This window comes from Cinclus cinclus, chromosome 2 (genome assembly GCF_963662255.1).
Source record: "Cinclus cinclus chromosome 2, bCinCin1.1, whole genome shotgun sequence".
NCBI classification, from domain to species: domain Eukaryota; kingdom Metazoa; phylum Chordata; class Aves; order Passeriformes; family Cinclidae; genus Cinclus; species Cinclus cinclus.
This window is the reverse complement of record NC_085047.1, coordinates 98,901,418-98,922,511: the sequence shown is the minus strand read 5'-3', so window position 1 is coordinate 98,922,511 and position 21,094 is coordinate 98,901,418. Positions and strand designations below refer to the sequence as shown.

The window sequence follows — 21,094 nt, the reverse complement described above, 5'->3', positions numbered from 1 at the left end:
ATTAGATTGATTAATGCATTCTGTAGACCAGAGCCCCGTTTGCTCTCAGTGTCTTTAAAATCTGTGTCTGTCTTAATACAGCTGAGGACTTTGAAGGCCAGTGTTCAAAGTCTTGCATGTGGTTTCAGTGACAAGAATTATGTTTCAATTAATTATTATTGAATGTGTTGTCACATTTGTAGGAACTCAGTCCCCACTGTACTGCTATTTCCAGAGCCAAAGTGTCTAAAACAGTCTAAAGAGACATCCTTCAAGTTAGCAGAAGAACACCCAATGATACAGAAAGGGCTCCTCTCCATATGTTGTCAGTGCTCCCACCTCTTATTTTATGCACACTTAGCACCCTCAAAAATACTAATTAAGCACAAACAAGATGTTTTAGACAGTCAAAATCACACATCCACATAGCAGCCACTGTGAACTTTATTAAGAAAAGAAGTGTTTGTCAAATAAACTGCAATGACTTCACTGATTTCACATTTGCTTGTTGAAAATCAGTTCTTTCAAAATGGCTCTGGAAATAATTTATTGCCAGGTAAATGCCAAATCCCTGGCAGTGTATGGTCTGCTTGGAAGCCTGTCAGCTTAACCATGAAAGGTCTATATATATCTTGGCAAAGTGCAAAGTCAGCAACACATTTTTCATTCAAGCAACAAAGTCATTTTAGAGGCAGATGTCACACTAGCCAAATAGCAAAGCCACCTTTACATTAAGCAATCCTTTCTATCATGACAATTCCACAAATGAAATGCAATTTGAGAGGAAAACAATCCATAAAATACCAGTTACAAATTCCCTTCGTGTAACTGTTTAGTCAAGTCTTATTTCTCAGGCAGGAGAGGCTGAGCTACAATGAAACACAACATGGTGATTTATCTTCATGAAAATGTCCTGTTGCCAATGCATCTGCTTTTGCCTCCTTTGCGTTTTATTTCGCTGTGTAGTCCTGTGCAGTAAAGTCAGAACAAGGTTTCTTCATTTATCTGGAGTCAGATTTATATCCAATCCACTAAGTGACTTTCAACACTGTTTGTGCACATCTCTGAAAAGTAGTTCTCCATTCCTAAGTAATCCAACCATCACAAAGATATTTTGCAGTGTCTTCAGCTCCAGAAGTTGTTTTAATTCCTTTTTCATCTTGTAGACATGTATCAGAAGAGCATTGTCATGGGCTATGTATAGTAGAATTTAATCCTTATTAATAGCTTCAGTAGATTGCCCGAGGATTTTTAGTACTGTAGTAGGCTTCACATGCAGCTACATAAGCAGATTCTGGGAAAAAATCATCATGGTATTCTGCTAAAAACCTGAGAAGAAAGCACACACACACACAAAAAAAAAGATAACAGAATATTAAACATTTAAGAGAAAAGCTATTTTCAAATTAATTTTTAAGCTCAGCAAAAACACAGCCTGGGAATCAAGAATTATTACTCTTTGCAATTTGGCATACAAAGGATTTGCCCTATTTTTTACAAGTTTCATATAGTAAGAAACAGCCTTCCCCTATCATTCTAGAATTCAACAAGCATTAAAAAAATTCCTCAAGCTCAATAAAAACAAAACAAAAAAAACACCACCCCCCAAAAAAAAGAAACAAAACTGAAAGCTACACTCAGAAAAAGAATTCAAAGAACTAGCACAGAAGGAAAAAACGTTAAGAGATCTCTCTGCAACTTCTGTAAGTTACCTGCTCAGCACACTTATTTTCATTTCTGTCCAAAACAGATTTTTCTGTCCAAACCAATTTTAACCAAAATTTACAGTTATCACTCTGTCAGTATCTTATACAAATAGCCAGGTGCCATTATGTCAAACTATATATTTTAAAGCAAATAAATTGCTTTTAATGCAAATAATGATTTTTCATATGTTTCATGTGCCTGTGCATTTAGGATCTCCATCCTTTAGGAGAACCTGATTTAAATAAGAGTTTCAATGACAAAACACATCCTTCAGAAATTCAGTTTCTTAATTTTGTATTTCACCAAGATGGTCTGCAAATACTATTCAAAATTGCCAAGCACCCAATATTTTATGATGATTTCCTGCTCTAACAATCAACTGTTTCTCTGGTTTAGGACTGAAAATAAAAATAAACAGTGCTGCTACAAACACCAGTAACAAACAGCTAAAATGACTATAAGCTCTCTGTTCCTTCGATTTCAAAGGCACTGGGTATATAAATGAGGGCAAAAGGGCAACACAGATATTAAACTCAAGATTACAATCAAGCTGTACTTCAGAAAAAAAAACAGACCTTCAAAAATACCTGGATATTAAAGATCAGCATCAACAAACACAGAAAAATGCAAGCAACATGTTTTGAGAGTATGAAGCGAAAGAAATAACAGAAAATTATGTCATTTACAGAATCCTTGTTTTCTCAAGAAACAGTGGCTGGGGTGATCAGTGACTTCACCACTGGAAGCTAAAAATATCAGTTTTACATAGCCAATACTTTGGACATAGAAAATCCAAATTAAAAAGAAATGTTCAGGTAAATGCCATAAAAACTACAGGCCTGCTCCAACCTCACTCACTGCTGCACTACCTGAACTAGAACATCCTTTGTTCTGAAGAGAGCCAAAGCATCAAAGAATACTGGCAAGATCCTCTAAATAAAGCACTTTAAATTTAGTAAGAAATATATTAATTCCTCAGAGCTCATAGAAAATGGTGACAATACAAAATTGCAAATAAATGGAAAAGGGTTGATTCTTCCCACACATCCCCAATACTTGAACACAGGCATCAAACAAGCGCTAAACTGGAGGAATAACTAGTTACATCCTACTAATTCTAGGAAAAGCAGTGAGAAATAGAAACTTTTTTAGAAGAAATCAATCCTTCTGGTGTCACCATTAATTTAGAAGGCACATTGTCAACTTCTCCCATATTTCCTTATTTCACAGCAGCTCTATAATTAACAGTATATAGATGGACCTAAATGATTTCTGATGCAAAATATTTCAAACCACTAAAAAAGAATACTGAATTTACAGCAATTTAGAATTGAATAAAATACCCAAGTCATCAACTGCTCTGACCTCTGACTTCAGCTAGCTACAAATCACTTTGTAGGATGAGGGGCTGGTAAGAAGCAAGTATGGAAAACCCTAAAACTTAACAGACCTGAACCTAAATTTGAATGTACTTAGATTGTAGATAGTTAAGATGAGCCACAAGTGGTATTTAATTAATGATTCTCCATTAACACACATTAATGACTCCAAGAAATTAAAAAATTACAGGGGCTGATGAAAATCTTAGTGTCTTTGGACAACATTCAGTAAAACACAGTACTAAGAGCTAGATCATACAAGGGAGCATGTTTTTAAAGAACCTTCAGAAGGCATTTGGGTAGCTGACAGTTCCAAGAATTTTAACGGCAAGTAACGAGAAACAGGCTCACTTTCTCTTACAAATTTCCTGACTTTTGCTTAAATCAGTCATACATGCCAGTTTGGTGCATGCTGAAGTGACAGTTGGTGCAGATGAGAAATTTTAGCTGAGAAGCTGTGCCACAGCTACAGCTCAGAAAAACAGGCAGAATGCATACAGTCAAACAGTCAAATATACATCTCCCTGTTCTTCATGTAACAGTTGTGAAAAGCAAAATACCTCAGAGCTAGCAAATACAAATTTATTTTCTGCAGAGAACTAAGAGAAAACTACTGAAAGAATGTAGTCAGCTTCTGTCCCAATCCCTTCCATATGTGTATACAAAAGAGCAGAGGCCCTTCTGAAGCTTCTTTCCATTCAAAAGACATCACAGTAGAGAATGCTGGCACAGAAATATTAGGAGTCTCCTAAGACTTCTGCCTGCTGGATATTTCACTATTGCTTTGCTCTTGGACAAGCTAAAACAGCACCAAGATCAATTACACTGTTACCTGCAAGTCATGAGCCAAGATTTAAAGACAGAGGGAGTTGTGATTAGCTGACAGAGCCAATGTTCAGCAATAGATCAGAAAGCACATTGCTATTGAGCTATTCAGAAATTGTTTCATTATTTTTAACTTACAAATCTGATCAATTCAGCCACCTGTTGCATTACTACCTTCGTCTTTATACTTTTTATGGAGTCCATATGCATACATCTACACAGTGAGACTGCTGATGTGCCACCAAGTTCTGGGATGCACAGTCCACACTGATTTGAGACTGCATGTATTTTTCATCCTGAACGTCCCCAAAAACAAAACTCATGCTTTACACTCGTGCTTAGAGCACAGAGGTAACATAGTACAATGCAACTATTTTTCTCCCAACTACAGGTTCCTAGAAGGGCAACACTTCAGAAAGAAGTGAGATGGAGATGGAGACAAGGGAAAAAGATTTGGACAGCTTAGGAATTCTTTAAGCTACGTTCTGATCTTCAAGCATGGGTGTTCTTAAGCAAGGAATAGCCTCACAAATACACTACCTGTCGCGTTCCAGGCAGATGCACCACAAAGAAGAACTGAATTATCACTAATCCCATTAGAAGGCCATTTGACATGTGTCAAACATATCTCAACAAGAGTCACTGAATTAGTATGAGTTTTAAGAGCATCCTCTGGTGGGCATAGTCTTGAAACCACCAACACAACCTATTACCAGAAGTCTATGAATGAAGGAAAAAAATTCTTTTAAACATCAGCTACTATCACATAAATAAACTTAGGGACAGCCCAGAAAGTGTGAAAATGACAAAGGAAAGAAAACCTTAGTTTTTAGAAAGACATCCTCAGCCATTAAGGTATAAGAAGACAGAGTGCAAAGGAAAAGTTTCCAGGAAGGTGACCTTACACACTTCTTCTACAGAGTTTTAAAAAGTAACCAGATGCTTTGATGAGATCAGTGGCCTGATCTAGATGTTGTTTGAAAGGCTACTGTAATGATCTATCTAAATTTGCTAGAACATCATTATGGGTCCTAACTCTGAGTCACCTCATCAAAAGAAATGTCATTTGCAGATTAAGCAGCTACCTCATCTGGAAACTAAAAGGCTTTAGGTACACACAAAAAAAACGTGTACCACCATCTGACCCTCACCCCTCCCCAACTGGCCTGTCTCCATTTGGACAGCTGTTCAGGGCAAAACATGACAAAGCCTATCATAACCCCATTGCATCCAACAGAATAAGTGAATTGAAGTTTCAGATGCTTATTTTAATACCCAGTGTCTCAAGAACCATGCTAAACTGGCCTGTTTTGTTGTCTGGACTCTTGTCACTCATTGATATATAGAAACTGAGTACATATTCTTTGGCCTTTTAAAGAGAAAGTGTGGAGAACCCTGAAGATTCCAAGCTACCTTCATAGCATTTCCAAGAATCAGATTGAGTAAGAAAGAATTAAATTTTGCCAAAGATCTTTTGGGAAAAGAGTCTTACAAGAGCTCAGTACATAAGTCCTTGGTTGGTCTTGAGGATGTAGACCCTCTGGTGGTGAGGCCATCACAGGTCCCTAGAGCTGCCTTCTAAAACAGTTACTATATCACATTTGAAGCATTTGGGGTAACCTCTCAATTTAGATACATGATCCAAACCTCAGCTATTGACTAGTAATACGCTCATTCAAATTTCCAGGCACCTGATGACTTGGAAAGCAAAAGGAAGAGAAGCAACTCACATGGTGAGTTTCAGGAACAGTTTGTGGCAACGCAACAAAGCCTTAGTCAAGGACAGTAAGCACCAATGAGCACATTCTGCAAACCAAGCAGACAGCAAAGCCCACTGAAAGTAAGAACCTGCTCAATATCAGGTACTCACTAAGAAGCATTCTACCTATAGGTGCCAAAAGTTTGAGAGGGCCCATAATGGCAATTACCTTTCTACCCATTCAATGAATACAGCAAAACCCAAAACAGTGATAGTAATGCCCTAAAATACGGCATTGTGCAAGGAGAATTCCTCCAGTACAAAGTGTTTCAAAACTTGGAAAATAAGTGTTGTTTTACATGTTTGTGCACTCTAAATCCATGTCTCCATTTATATTTGTACTCAGAAACTTTATTTTCTCATATTTAGGTTCCAATTCCATAAAGTTTTCCAGTGTGTCATAACCAAGTAACTGCTTAATCCAAAAAACTGAGAGAAAAAACCCCAGCATAATTCAAAAATATATATCAGTTAATAAGAAATACAGATATATAATGCAAGAAACACTGGCACAATTGCATTCTTTTCCATCTTTCATAATGTGATTTTTAATTACTTGCCCTTTTGCAACTGAAGTCACAATGACTCAAAATGAGCAGGAGTTCTATCACAAAACAACTCTGTCTAACTAAAGATGTCTTCTAATCCATTCACCATGTGCAATGCTTAAGTTTTTCATTCTCAGACACAAATAACCTCTCATAATTGTACAGTAGCACAGACTAGTGGTTATAATTCACCACTGCAGTTTCATATATAATAAAATTACTACACTCAAAATGTACTATCAGAACCAGAGATCTATTTCTTAAGGTTACTTGAAACAAATTGTCATCTTTGTATATACATATTTTATTATCACAGTCCTCTAATTTGATCACATTCTAACTTGGCTTCCCTAGAAAAACCCAACAGTATCAAAATATTTTTCTACCCATGGAACAGAGTGGCACAACAGATACAAGCAGATTTTTGAGCACCAGGGAAAAAAATAAAAAGAGACCTAAGGTTAAAGGAAGTAAGTTTTAAATACCTATGGATTGTTAACAGAACTAAAATATTTGACCATTAACTCTTCCTAACCAAATAATATGTTGGCCTCACCTCAAAAAAAAAAAACTTACTACAAATTTTAAAAGCAGTCTTTTTGGAATATTTCATCATTTAATTCTTTTGTATTTCATCAAAGTCAAAATACCTATGTCCTTCTGTACCACTTCATTTTGCCTAAAACACAAATGATGTTCTCTGAAATTACCTCAGTGAAATGGGTCTTGCTCTTATAAAACGTACTGTATCCTCCTAACTTTTAAGTAACTCCTATTGTTTTAACAGACCTGGGAGAAGGCCTCTGCTCCCAAAACAGTTTTCCAAGCCAAGGCTGTTTGCAAATTAATGGCAACAGCAAAACAGAAACAGGCACCTTCCTGACAGTCAATTCTCATCACTGAGGCAACCTCTGGAGGCATGTTAGGCACCTTACAATGCCAGGAAATTGTAAAATAGAGCATATGTAGCACTTTATTTCAAAAGTGGCTGAAATAATGGAATTCATTTAAAGCTAAAACCTCCTCTTACCCTAAAGCTATTAACAGGCAAGAAAATTTAATCAGGGGTCTTTCACTAGTCTGACTACCCATTAGCACCAGTAAGCACCAGTTAAAGCATTAGCTTCTGCTGCTGGGTCCTGAAGACTAAATGCAAATTAAGTGAAATTCAGTGACACCAACTGATGAGTCTATTTTAGACTGCAAGTCCTATGAATTATTTCAGAACTAAATAAGGTTCAGATTTTTGTACTTAATTTGAGAAACCGATTTTCTTCTGCGAATTCTATTATTGAGAAATCAACTTTCGTATTCTCCATGAAGAAATTTTCATTTTGCACACTTGTAGAAAGCTGGACTAAGCACAGAGAGTAGAGTTTCTACTTAACAAGAAAGGCAAAAAAGATGCATTTCATACATTCCTTAAAAATATATATTATCTGGAAAATTGAGAAAAATCTTGTTTAGCAGCAGTCTGAGTGCATGACTGAAAAATACTACCCAATCATGGACAAATATTATTATGTAGCATCTCAAAGCAAATTTAATGCATCTATCATGTCCTAAGTAAAATCAAAACAAGCCTCCAGAAAAAGTATTACATTACTGAAGTCTCAGCTTCTCAGCCCACGGGAGATTAATAATACAAATGGTAAACTGTAAATTTTAACCACAAAACCATAATTCAAAATTAAATCAGTACCTATGCAAGAACTAAATCAGTTGTGTACTGCATGAGAGTTTTATTTAAGAACACATAAAGCACTTATGCTTGGACTACTCTTATCTAGATGTCAAAGAAGATTCAGGTGTCTGCAAGCAGACATCAGCCCTTTGCTATTAGAGAAATAAAGAAAGTGACAGTACTTCAGCTTCTCACTCAAGAGCAGTTCACTTCAAAAAAATTAAGCAGTCCTAAGTAAACTGGCTGCTATTTCTTAACGCATACAGACCTTGTAGGGAAGTTCTTACCATTCAGAAGTTGTGCCAGAACAGAACTGGCTTCCATAATACTTCCATTAATCCTTTCATTCCCAAAAAGGAAAATATGCAGAATGTAAAAATTGAAGAACTAGTACTGATGCCTGATTTTTAGCTTTTCTGTATTTTTCATGTATTTGTATCTCTGTAGATTCCTACAGCATGGCTATAGTTCCTAGTATTTTTCCTTTCTTCCCTACATTTAGAAACAATAAGCTAACCTTATACATGCATTCCTAAATATTGCTTAGTCTTACTCCAAGAGAACCAACTACACAAACATTCTGTTTTCCAACCAGAATCTGCACCAGACATAAAAAAATGCAGGCCAAAAGAAACCTCTGGACTGCTTTCAGTGGGGCAGGACCCCATGATCATTACCTAACCAACTAATCTTTTAATTGGACCAGTATATGGTGAGTATACTAATTGACTAACCTTATAAAAATTGTAGAATTACAATACCACTTGTGATTTTTGCCATATTGTGTACCTGAAAGCTTTCAAGTAAAGGTTTGCTTTTATATACACTCTAACAAGCTTTCTTGTGATTAGAAACAGATAATGCAGAACTATTTTTGTGATAAAAATCAAGCATGAACAAGCGTCTAAAAAAAATGCAGTTGTTTGACCACTTTCAGTGACAAGCCGCATGAAGAAATAAATACCCAAATGAAAAGCTTTTCAAAGCACCACGTGAATACATGTTGAGAAAAAAAAAATATCTAGTAATTTGTTCTGGTTTCTGTTGCCCAGTAGCATAGCTGACAAGGAAACTAGACTAAGAAAAGTATTTATTACAAAGTTACCCAGGACCAAATGCTTCCTACAGCAGTAACTGTAACTTTGAAGCCTTTTTGACACTGTCAAGAATGAAAGTGTTTGGAAAAACACAGCTTTCAAGTGTTTTGGTGTAACAGACGTGATATCCACATTATGCTTGCCTTGTGGGGCTCATTTTGGTTAAGCTGTGGCCTGACCTCAAGGACTAAAGCACAATTCTGGTTAAGCGTTTTCTAAAAGCAATGCACATTGTGTATTTGTAGGACTCTCCACCACAACACACAGCATGGAAGCATTCCTGAGAGATTTGCTTCAAATGCACAGTTCTATCTCCCCTAAAAATGCTGAGGTGGAAACATGATTTATTTTTATTTCTATTTACAGATGACTACACATTTCAATGAGATGCTCAGATGGAAAAGTAAAACACATATAGATACTATCACCAGAAATTTCAGTTCCCTTAAGCAAACCTTTCCCAATAAGCAACCTTTATTGCACGGGGTGTAGGGGACATGTTTCTCCTTTCATCTATTTTACTCCAGCAAAGCTTATCCAATGAATGGCTATGAAAACATGGTATTAAAGACACTAAAGAACAGAGATGTGCTCCGACTAACACAGAAGAATCTGAGCAGGCAAAAGTCTGATAAAAACTGGTATAATCCACAGTAATTAAGCTCCCTAAAAATATTCACTTCAAGCAAAGTCTACCAACAGTAAGCTCTAATGCTGTCCTGTTCAACTTAAAGGTATTTTGAATGCCAACAAGGATCTGACGAGAGAGATGCAAAATGGAATCACTAAAACTTGACAACTAACTGCTTCCAGAGAAAAATTGTATACTGTAGAAACTTTGACACTGGAAACATCTACTATTTTCAATAAACAATTAAAGTAAAAGCATTTTAGAGCTTTCATCTTCCTGATCATTAAAACAAGTTTCTTTTTTTATGCTGGTGTACATTACCTTGCTGTAAGTGGCTACTTAAGTCACTGACCAAATTTAAATTACAATTTCTATATCTGTTCCATTACCATCTACAACACCTTCTCCTGAAAGTTTTCCTTGGCAATTTTACTTTTCAGTGTACTGATACTGCACAACACAATGCCAACACCAGATATCTAACCACATCATCAGGGTCATGGAGAAATACTAACTACAGTACCTGATAAACCAATCTGATTATGCTGCAGGTATGACCTTACTGACTTCAGTGGTAGAGCTGATGTGATCAGAGAGAGCTGTGTATCTCTACAAACCACTGCACTGCAACACAGAGAAACCTTTCTGTTCAAAGCTCAGTTAAGACAGACATTTCTTCTAAGAAACCACCATAATTAAAAACACATTTTAAAGCACGAGTTTCACCCCCCACTAATACTGATACAACATCAAAACTCTCAAGACCTTGCTCTAAAAAAATACCAATGCAGACTTTGTATTTCTTCATAAAACATGCTACTTAACCAAGTCAGACTTGTCATTCTATAGCTATCAACAAACTTTCACATTTCAGTTCTACATCAACGTGTTTATCAAAATTCAAAGTAGAAAATTCAGGTTCCCCTCAACAGGAATTAAGAATTAAAAAAATCTTATATTCATTTTTACTCAAAATGCTATTGTTAAAATGGTATAATAATTTTACCATAATCTTGTAGTCATAGAAAATGAATGCCTTACTTTAAACCCCCTTTACCATTCCAGGACATTTAACAATAATGACAGTAGAAACAGTGCTGTGGTACATTGTGTCACATTACCTCAGAAACATCTCGAAGTGTTTTACTAAAGCCTTGAGGTTTTTGTCAGGAAAGCACATCTTCCCCAGTATTTCTGGTAGTTTTACTGTGAATAAAAGACAATGCTTATACCTCTTCTTATAAATGTAACTTCAAATTACTTTTATCCACTACAGAGAAAATAACATAAAAATTTCTTCTCACCCTCCCCCCCCCCCCCCACTATTTTTGATCTTTCAAAGTCTTACAAAACAGAAACATGCTGAGAAAATGAATGCTGTTGGATTTAATGATGTTTGATAGTGTACTGGAAGTGAGACTGCTTTTCTTTACTAAAATGAAGGCTTACAGAGCCAGTAAGATAACCGAATCTATGCATAGCCTAAAAGTTCCAAATAGATTAAAATGTACATTCCTCCAAGAATAAAAATACATTTAAGAAAGCAAGCAGAAAAATCACAGATACAAGGACTTGAAAAAAAATAAAGCAACTTTGATTAAGCAGAGAATTTTGCATCAGTTTTACCAAACATCCTCAGCAAATGCTGAGATCCATAGATATACGAGGGAGGCGGTGGTTGATCACTTGGTGGATAATTCTCTGGCATCAATTTCCAGGACAAAACCTACATAAAAAATACAAAAATACTGGTTATGAAAACTTTAACATCATAAATCATTTCGTCCGTACAGAACTTCAAATTCAAAGATCAAATAAGTAATACCAACAAAATCTTTTCTTACATAACCCTACTCTGAGGTCCACAAAACTTTCAGTCAATGAATCTAGGACAGTAACATCAAAATCTGTTACCTCATTCAATTCGTTGTTTCTTCTACCTTCAAAGCCAGAAAACACCGTGCTCCCCTCTTTGCTAGGAGTCAAAGTTATAGGTGAAGATGACCCGCTATGGACAGGGGTTTCTTCAGAACGAAAGGAAAAGCAAAACAAAAGAAATAAGAAAAAATTTACTACTTGTAAACTACTACTTGGAACTACAAGCCATTAAATGCATCTAAGGCCTGCTGCCAAAATGTCTGAAGTCTTAAAACACTGAAATTCAATAAAGGCTGTCCTAAAACAGACTCCCAGAAAAGCAGCCCATTGCATTAAGGTGGAAGAATATACTAAAGTACTGAGAATATTGCTTTTTTATTTCTCTCTTTGGTAATAAAGCCTCAGAGTTAAAGAACTGATACAAAAAGTAATGACTTCCAACTTCTATCATTCAGTTCAGAGTCCACGCATCATTAAAAGAAGAACAGCATTTTACATTTTGTTTAGACCAACAGCATAAAGAGAAAAAACCTACTTTTTTCCAGGTGCAAGAAGAGCTTTGGCATAGAAGCTGGGGTCTCAAGGTGCCGCCGCTTAGGCTGTGGGGATGCACTGCTCTCTGACAACCTGTCACAGTTGGAGCTGTGGCGGGTCGAGCGCCTCAGCGACTGCAGGATTTCGGGTTCAGCTTTTCGCCTTTTCGGTGTGGCTGGCTCCCCTGTGGTGGGCTGGCTGTCAGTCGACTGAGGTGTGGGTGGATTCAGCAGAGGAGGACTTGGGGAAAGTTCCTCCTGATTTCTAGGAAATCAAGGCAGCTTTACAGAATTGAAGAGGTCAGGGCTCTACCAAAAACAAATTCTTCTAGTTTCACCGATCTTACCGAATACTTTTTCAGGTAAGACAGTCTTCTCCCAGTAACTATTAAAGTGGTGATGCCTTCTGTTAAATACTATTTTCCAAAAGTATACTTTTCTTCAAATTAAAGTTAAAAAAACATGAATACCACATTCTCCTACTTTTTGAGATAAGCAGTATTAAACTTCTTATATCTAACCTACCTGTTAGTATTTGTTGAGTTTTCTTTGATAGGAAGGAAGAATTTTGATGAAGTCACCTTCTTAAATTGAGCTTGTTCGTAAGGATACAGCAAAATTAAGGGAAGTGTGAAGTCAAACGTTATTCTCAGCCCATCCACCATCTCTTTACATAGCTCAACACTAGAGGGGAAAAATATTATTTCAAAGTTGCATGGTCAAATTTTTCAGCATAGCAGTACAAAATTGCTCTTTAATGCAGTCCATTAACATCATACCTACAATAAGCTGATTCAATCACTAAGTAATGATAAACAATTAAAAACGCACTTAAAAAGATGATTACTCTTGTTAACTTCAGAAAAGCAATTTTTTAAAAGGTCTGCTTCATAGCCTCAATCAAAATCACACAACTGTTCTGATGCATTACTATTCATAAAACTAATAAAATCTACTGTAGAGTAAATAAAGTTAGTCGGATGTTTTTCAGGTAAACATTGTTTTGTTTTTTCAAGTTCACTATGCTGAAAAAAAGAGGCACCTGCCAGAACAAGTAAGTACTCAACACATTGAATCTCTGTCTAAAAGGCATAAGCAGAATTTGACATATAGCCACTAAGATGCAGTTAAGGCTGTGCTCAAGAGATATCCAGTGAGCCAACAAAACCATATACATTTGCACTGGAGAGCAGTTTCCAACAGTCTGCTCTGTAGACAGAGCACTACATCTGGAGGCTACCAGGAATTTCAGTTCCAGGCCTGTGTAAAAGACGAGGTTAGGTGATGAGTACATGAGCTATTACAAGTAGAACCAAGAACACACAGGGCAGCACACCTGCAACACCTCTCACCTTTGTGGAGGTACTCCCCTCTCATGTTTCAAGTGCATGTCTGTGTATGGTAACAATATAATTCTGCCAAAATGATCATGTTAGAAATTCCAATCCTCGAGTATTTCACACCACCTACTAAAACTACTACACATGAATTGGGCCAGGGGACCATCATGCACAGAAATTCTATAAATCCAAGGTCAGTAACCTTCAGTGTTAGAGCAGCAAGGGAAACAAAATGAAGATGTCAGCTGAATCTCTCCTACTTAATGATCACTGAAACTATACCCATTTTTTTACTAAAGCACTTTGTTTTTATTGAGGAAGTTCTATTAAACATAAACCTGTAAAATTATAATGTGTGGAAAACCTTCTGTTCTTATTTCTGATATTTCACCTAACCTTTTGTTCGGGAGATTATACTACAGAGAAGGAAAAGTGTCAATCTGTCAAAGAATGAATGATATCAACATAAAAAAAGACATTCACACAGGCTAAAATATTGCAAGAAATAGCATAATTTTACACCACTGAAACAGAACACTAACACAAGTCAGGATAAAATAACAAGATTTCACCCCATTGTACTTAGATAAAAGCAGTTTCATCTAATATCAAAAATCTTTAACATAAGAGAAAAAATCCCCAAAACAATCAAAAACCACCACACTGCAAGCATACATGGTTAATGCATTTGTAACATGGCAGAAGAACATACAGCTCAACTGAGAAAACAGACTAAGACACCACCAATTTAAATGAATCAAGATTTGTTTTACCACAGTTTCCCTATATACTGACTCTAGTATTTAAGATCATATGCCCATCTAATACAAACAAACAACTTGCACTTGGCTTTGTAAGTCTTTGCATTAAATCCTTTTAAAAACTTGAACCTACTCAAGTTCATCTAAGCAGGGTATTCTTATATCAGATATTAAATTCTTCACAACAGCAACACATTCTTCCAAACAGGTCTCAACATTTGTAAGAACTTGCAGATAAAACAGGATATTGATACTTTTGCATAATGACTTTGCAGAGTATAGGGACTCTCTTCACTGATAAACATATCAGTGTTACTCTGCTATAGTTATCTGCCAAATACTTTGAGCCCTGTAAATGGATATACATTATGGTATAAGCTCATAGAAGTGAACAGCCATAAAACAGAACACAGATTGCAAGGTCATTCTTCTTGTGACAATAGCAGTGGACTAAAGATTGCTTACTTCTTCTCTGGTGGCACATAATGAAGATTCATGTTAGCATGTGGAGTCATCTGATGGTGCCGAGACCTTTCATTGGCTGAAAAAGCAGCATTGATTGCAAAGTGTTTTACATATGACTCCAAGATGGTGATTATATTTGTCTGGCAAGGAAGCTTCACCAGCTGAAAAAGAAAAAATAAATTAATGTCTTATAAAAACAGTAAGTAAGTATACCAAGTTAGAATCTGAGCTTGTAATCTGTCAACTAATTTAGTAAATGTCTAGTGCACAAAGCAAATTCAGGACTGTGTAATTTCAACCCTTAAATTGCATTTTTATCAACATCAGCAGAAACGAGAAACATGGTCAGATTAACAAGTCTGCTGCATTTCCAGCTTTCAAAAGCAACCTGCATTCTAAATATGACAAGCCACTGTTACAACTATAGCGAAGTGTACTCCTTACACTCTTTGTATTCTTCCTTGCCCTGTCTGAGTTCAACATGAAGCTAAAAAGGTGAAGTTAAAAACCCTTAGGAGCTGTATAAACAAAAACTACATTTGACATCCTCCTCACACCCCCATGACATTCGAGCCCTAACTTTTATTTCATACCCTTTTTCTTCTATTAATATAGTAGCAGTCTTCCTCAAGCTTCTTTTTCAAGACTTCAGGAATTTCTATGCTTATTGCTCTTTCTTCCATGTCCCTTTTTGTATGAGTGTCTTGTTCTTCTTTCTACAACAGATCAGTGAAAGAAAACAATATATTGGTTGTGAACAAAGAATTTCAGTAGTAAAGATACAAGTGGATAATAGCCTCAATGCAAACTATTTACCAATACTGCTCTTGAAACCATCTGCAAATTAATTTTTTAAACTTTTAAAATTTAGTGTTCTCTTGATATTTAACTAAAAAAAAAAACACAAAGAAAAAAAAAACAACAAATTTGTTAGGTTATGCTTCTTCATATCACCCACACTGTAGTAGTTAAATTCTACACATCTTCAGATCGACTGTTTACTGTAGAAAAATAAATATTTCTTTTCTTGAATACAGTCCTCCCTACATTTTAACTTAAGACCAGGGCTGACATGCCAGTCTTACAGTAAAATACAAGACAAACATCCTACTGCTATTATGGCTTGCCCAACCTGCATAGACAAGTAAATTTTTACAACACTTACAAAAGTGGAAAATCTAGTCTGCTACATTTTCTCTCCACAAGCCTTTTGTGTAGAATGAGAAGAGAAACAAATGCGTATTTATAGCATTGTATCATATAGTTCTATAAGAAAGTGACATTTATCATTTTCAAAATCACAATCACAGTAAACACAAGGAATAAGAAAATTATGCTTTTAATCTGAGCTAAATTACCAGATGTGGCCTATATTTCATCTACTTCAATTTTTCCAGAGTTTCAAATACAGATGTGTAAATTCTATTAACTTAAGGAACACACAAAAATACCATTTCTGTCCTCTCATCTATGTCACTTTCTTCGCTTTTTATTTCTTCATCTGTTCCTTCATCACTGTCATCAGAAGAAGAACTACTTATAGCTGCATAAAAGAGATTTCAAGTATTTATTATTACAGAGGTTATAAGGAATCAGTTTGAGGTCTCAATGCAAAAAAAACCCAAAAAAACAAACAAAAAAACCCCAACCCACTAAAAAAACACAACTAGTTTGTTATATTTAATGAGGATGAATAAATCTAATTGAATTAAACATGCATTTGCAGACAACTACAAATGTTTTAAACATGTAAGATGAGTTTATAGGAAGTATTCTTTAATCCTCTCTAAATGAAAAACACTCCCTTTTAAAAGGTCCCTGCATTCCTGAGCACCCACATTTTCATTGGACTTGAGTTCTGCACAGGGGATTAACATATTAATCATTTAATCAAAAGGTATGAATCTGTGTAGCAACAGTTCCCAAAACATCAGTTTAACTGCCAGCCAATGTTCCTGCTGGCTTCCTAGTCAGAAAGAAAAATGCAGAAAATTAAAGATCTGGCTTCAAAGTGAAATCAGCCAGTTAGCTGACCAGAAACAGACCTTTGTGCAAGGTAGACTGGGGAAAAAATAATCTTATTGCACTCAAAAATGCACAAACACTAGCAGGGAAATGCTGTGTTTCCTAACATCAAACAAAGAAAACTGAGAGCTTCTCACACCTAGTAATACTACACTAAAGGAAACAGCATTAAGCTCTGAAATCACTGATTAGAATAGTTGAGTAGAAGAGATGCAAGGAGAAGCCTCTGGAGTACAAGAAGAAAACAGATATTCTAACTCAACAGATGCTTAGCATGAAACACAGTTCTCACTCTTCATACCACTGCCTTTGTATATTTCAGATAGGACCATGATACTCTCCTGGCAAGCAACACCATGCATTTCTCCCCCAGGTCAAGGCATCCCACCAGTTACCAAAGCACAAAAAGAAGCTCACAGTTTTCGCTACTCTCATCATTTTCTTCAGCAGGAAGGCTTTTTAACACAGAGTCAACACCAGGCAACCTGCAACGTCTCTTCTTTCTTCCCTTTCTTCTCCTACAGAACATAAAATGGTTCACTGACATTTGGGCAAAATTAATTCATTTGTTTATCCCAACTAATTCAATTATGTGCAAATGCACAGGCAACCTATGTTTGAGTTATTTTCATCAATTAATGCTGAAATCACTTGGACAATGCTTATTTGAGAGTAGATACCCTAATGTCTGTACATTACCTCATATTCATGTTCTCAAGCACATTCTCAAGCCATGGCTGACCAATATTAGATTATTGCCTTTGGCTCAAAAATAGTTCAGGTTTTCCTGAAGTATTTTGCAAGTACATTTCTTTGGGAATATGCAGATCCAATATGCACAGGCACTGGCATTTCACAGCAATGGTTAAGAATAACACAGCTAGTGAGCTGTTAAGTCTTTTAGAGTGTTAATCCACAAGTCTCTATCTTAGAGTAGCTCTATAGAGTGCACTGCCTGCATTATGTAAATATCTACCACCTACAGCATAAGCTCAAACACCAAGCTCAGTTGTAGACACCTGGATGCATTTGTCTGAATCTGAAAATTACTGTCATTTGTTTTGAGGGCAAAAGGATTCTTACATGCGAGCCACAGCCTTCCGTGCCAATTTACGCTGTAATCTTCGGTTTTCGTCCGTATCCCGAAGAACATGATCTTCAGCTGCCCATCTATCCCAGCTAAGGACAGATCGAAAGAAAATTTAAAATTACTATGAATATATGCCACTCATGATTACCAATGAATTAACATACATTAAATTTACAAAGGACTTGTTTAATGTTATTTAGAAGCAACACCTGCATCACAAGGTTTGCACTTTTCTCTGTTCTCGTGGGTTCAGCTCTCACATTGCTATCTAAAATCTCTGAAGCTTTGACTCAACCCACAATAGTATTTCTAGCACTGACACATACTATCAATCACAGTCAAGATACTGCACCCATGTACTGGTCTTGACAATCAAACAATCCAGGGCTAGATTTAATAAAGCATACACCTTTGTTAATGGAAGCTTAGATGCCGTAAGCATATGCCACAGACATATATCCCATAGGGTTTAAACTCATGTCTATCAAAACAGCTCACTGAAATTTATGGATACAGACCAATGTCAACACAAGCAAGTATATTAAAGGCATTTGCAAAACCAAAAATACTCCTGCAAACATTGGTCCTTTGATATTCTGTGCAAAGGCTGTCTTTGCAGAATAAGATAGAAGAAATGGAAGAACTGAAACCACACACACAGGTTCTTACCTTCTGTTCCAGCCGTTAAAATGGATCAGATATTCTGGAATCTTTCTGCCTTTCTCATCTTTTCCAACAACAATATCAACAATCTGAAACAAACATATTAAAAAGCTTGAGAGAAAGTAAGCCTTTGGGTATTTAGAAAGTTTATGTACAAAGAAAGAAAAGAAAACCAATAGACTCTGTATTTTGCCAGTTAATATTGACGTGAACAGAAGATAAGGATTATACTAAATGATCAGAAAACCTAGCTTTCTTGCTGACTACTCTTAATATTGCAGACTGCTCACCATCTTTGTTCCATCCTCAAATGTCCCATACTTTCAAGGCAGACAAAGGGAGACAATAAACAGTGCGATAGTACAGTATGGCTATGCAGATCTGGGCTACTTACACTTTCTCCTGTGCTGTCTCCTAAAGCCCCCTAAGCAGGAAACACAGTTCTCTATACAAAAACCTCAGAAATACTGCTCGGTTGAACACCACAGACTGTCAAACACAAAACATTAACAGGCTTTGGGAATATCTTAACCTTTGTTTTCTTCTACTTTCATGAATGTGCAATGGCCAATCTGAAAGGGCCTTCACCTCAGAAGAAAAAATGTGGTGCCTGCACTTGAGGGCTTTCAACAGATCATATATCAGTACTTAGGCTACAGTGATGTTCAAATTTGGGAGTCCAGAATTTAAGAACTATTGATGGATTCACAGACAGTTATCCTGTTTAGGGTACTTGACAGTAAAGAAAAAAAGGTATTGTACATTTTCGTATTCAGGTAATGGGTTTATAGGGATAGGAACTACAGCTGCCAGGTCGTTAGGACATAAAAGTAAGTGTAGTACAAACAAAAGGGCAGCCCAAAGTATTACAGGACAGTGGCATTCCTAACCAAAGATGTTTGAGAAACACAGACAAGCACAACTAGCAAACCTACAGCAAAAAGTAGCAACTGAATCCAGTTACAACACTTCCCTTTTTTATCCCTCTCTGTAACAAAAAAAAAAAAAACCCACAGCAGTGTTTCCAAGTTGGACACAGATGATTTAGGATTGAAAAACAAACGACCATTACTCTTAAGGTCAGGCCCTAGTTGAGGCAGTCACCTCTTACTGCAACACCTATGGCTCACCGCGCACTGCTTACTATGCTATTTCCGTATACTCTCCTGCACCAGCGGTACCACTAAGACCTTTCTGAAACGCAGAAGGGTGGGCAGCAAGCGTGGAAAGGCGTGAGGGGAAACAAATACAGCTACGCTACAAAACTGCAGGGGTAGCAATAAGACCTCAGAATTACTTTGCAGGTGTTCAGCCGAGAACGGAAGGCGGGAAGCGCGCCCGACACTTGCAGAGGCGGTCGGCGGCTCCGCCGTCTACCTGCCGCGACGGGCAGGCCCCGAGAGCGCGGGCCGCATCGCCTCTGCTGCCCAGCGCGGGGCAGGCCCAGAGGCTCGCCGACAGCGCACCCCCAGCTCCCGGGGGACCGGACGGAGCCGCCCGCAGGGAGCAACAACGGAGGGAGGACAGGCCCGGCGGGGACGGCGCCGCGTCGCTTCGTCTCCCTGTCCCGTGGCGGCCCCCGCCCCGCGGCCCCACGCTTGCTCCCCCCTCCCCGGGCGAGCGCCCGTTTCCCGCAACAAGTGCGGCCGCCGGCGGAGCCGCCTCCCCGGCCGGGCCCACAGCCGCTTCCCGCGCCGCCTCCCGCCCGGGGGCGCGCTCACCGCCCGGCGGGAGCGGTAACGGGAGAGCAGGAGCCGTAACGGGAGCGGGCGGGCCGCGCGCCGGCCCCGCCCCGCGCCCTCCCGCCCGGGGAGACGCGGGAGGGGGAGGCAGGAGCGCGCGCGGCCGGTCACCTTGGCATCATAGAGCACTTTGGCTTTGGTGGGGTCAGGCTCGAAGCAGAGAACTCTCTCTCCCCGATGGAACTTAAATTTCATTCCCCGCGAGGTCATTTGTTCATCATGGCGCAAAGGAGAGGAGCCCCGCCCGCTCCCGCGGGGAGGCGCCGCGGACGGCCCGGCCCCGGCCCGCCCCCGGCTCCTCCGGCGGGGGCGGGCGGTCGGGAGGGAACGGGGATGCAGCGCCCGGCTTCCTTTGCCTTCCGTGGGGGAGCGGCGTTCGGCCCCGGGTGCTGCGGGGACGGCCCGCCGGCCTGTGCCTGCCCGCGCCCGTGCCCGCCCCGCCGGTCACGCGGGGTGCGCGGCACGGGATGCGGGAGCCGGCGGCGGGAGGGGCGGCCGCCTGCCCTGGGCCAGGGGATTCCCTGGAGGAGGCGAGAGCTCCCGGCCGTGGCAGCGGTGCCCCAGCGCCACCGGTGCCGGGGCGTGCGCTGGGCCTGTGCCCGCCAGCGGAGCGGCGTGCGGGTATGGGTTAAGTGCTCCCCGAGAGCAACAGCTGCCCTTTTGTCTGCTGCTGCTTTGCTTTCCCTAAACATCAGCAGACGTTCCCATTCCTCACCCTCTTTCCCGTGTTCACTGCTAAGCAAATACCGCCCCTGTTTCCGAGATGGCTTTGTGTACATGGTAACCTCCCGCGAGGTTTGTTTGGCTCTCCGTTGTTCTTTCAGCCTTCCTTCAGGAAAACAAAACCAGAAATAAATAGGGTGTTGGGACTAGAAACTCAATTCACTGTTTAATTTCAGATTCTACAAGCACACATATAGTGCAGATAATCAAAATCAATACACAGCTTTCTTGCCAGTTTATGCTGACTGATGCCTGGAAGGGACCT

At 38.7% G+C, this 21,094-nt stretch overlaps 1 protein-coding gene across 1 annotated transcript; it reads right to left on the bottom strand.

Moving 5' to 3' along the window:
• Positions 1 to 405: 405 nt before the first annotated feature.
• On the bottom strand, positions 406 to 20,386 carry MSL3 (MSL complex subunit 3). Its single transcript, XM_062488019.1, has 13 exons — positions 20,218 to 20,386; positions 18,371 to 18,453; positions 17,695 to 17,790; positions 17,029 to 17,129; positions 16,038 to 16,129; positions 15,180 to 15,302; positions 14,587 to 14,747; positions 12,546 to 12,704; positions 12,023 to 12,285; positions 11,524 to 11,633; positions 11,236 to 11,335; positions 10,731 to 10,815; positions 406 to 1,308 (listed from the first exon to the last, which is right to left on the bottom strand). The coding sequence occupies exons 1-13, from the start codon at positions 20,314 to 20,316 to the stop codon at positions 1,209 to 1,211; spliced, it is 1,572 nt and encodes a 523-aa protein (XP_062344003.1). The 5' UTR covers positions 20,317 to 20,386; the 3' UTR covers positions 406 to 1,208.
• Between the last annotated feature and the right edge of the window lie 708 nt (positions 20,387 to 21,094).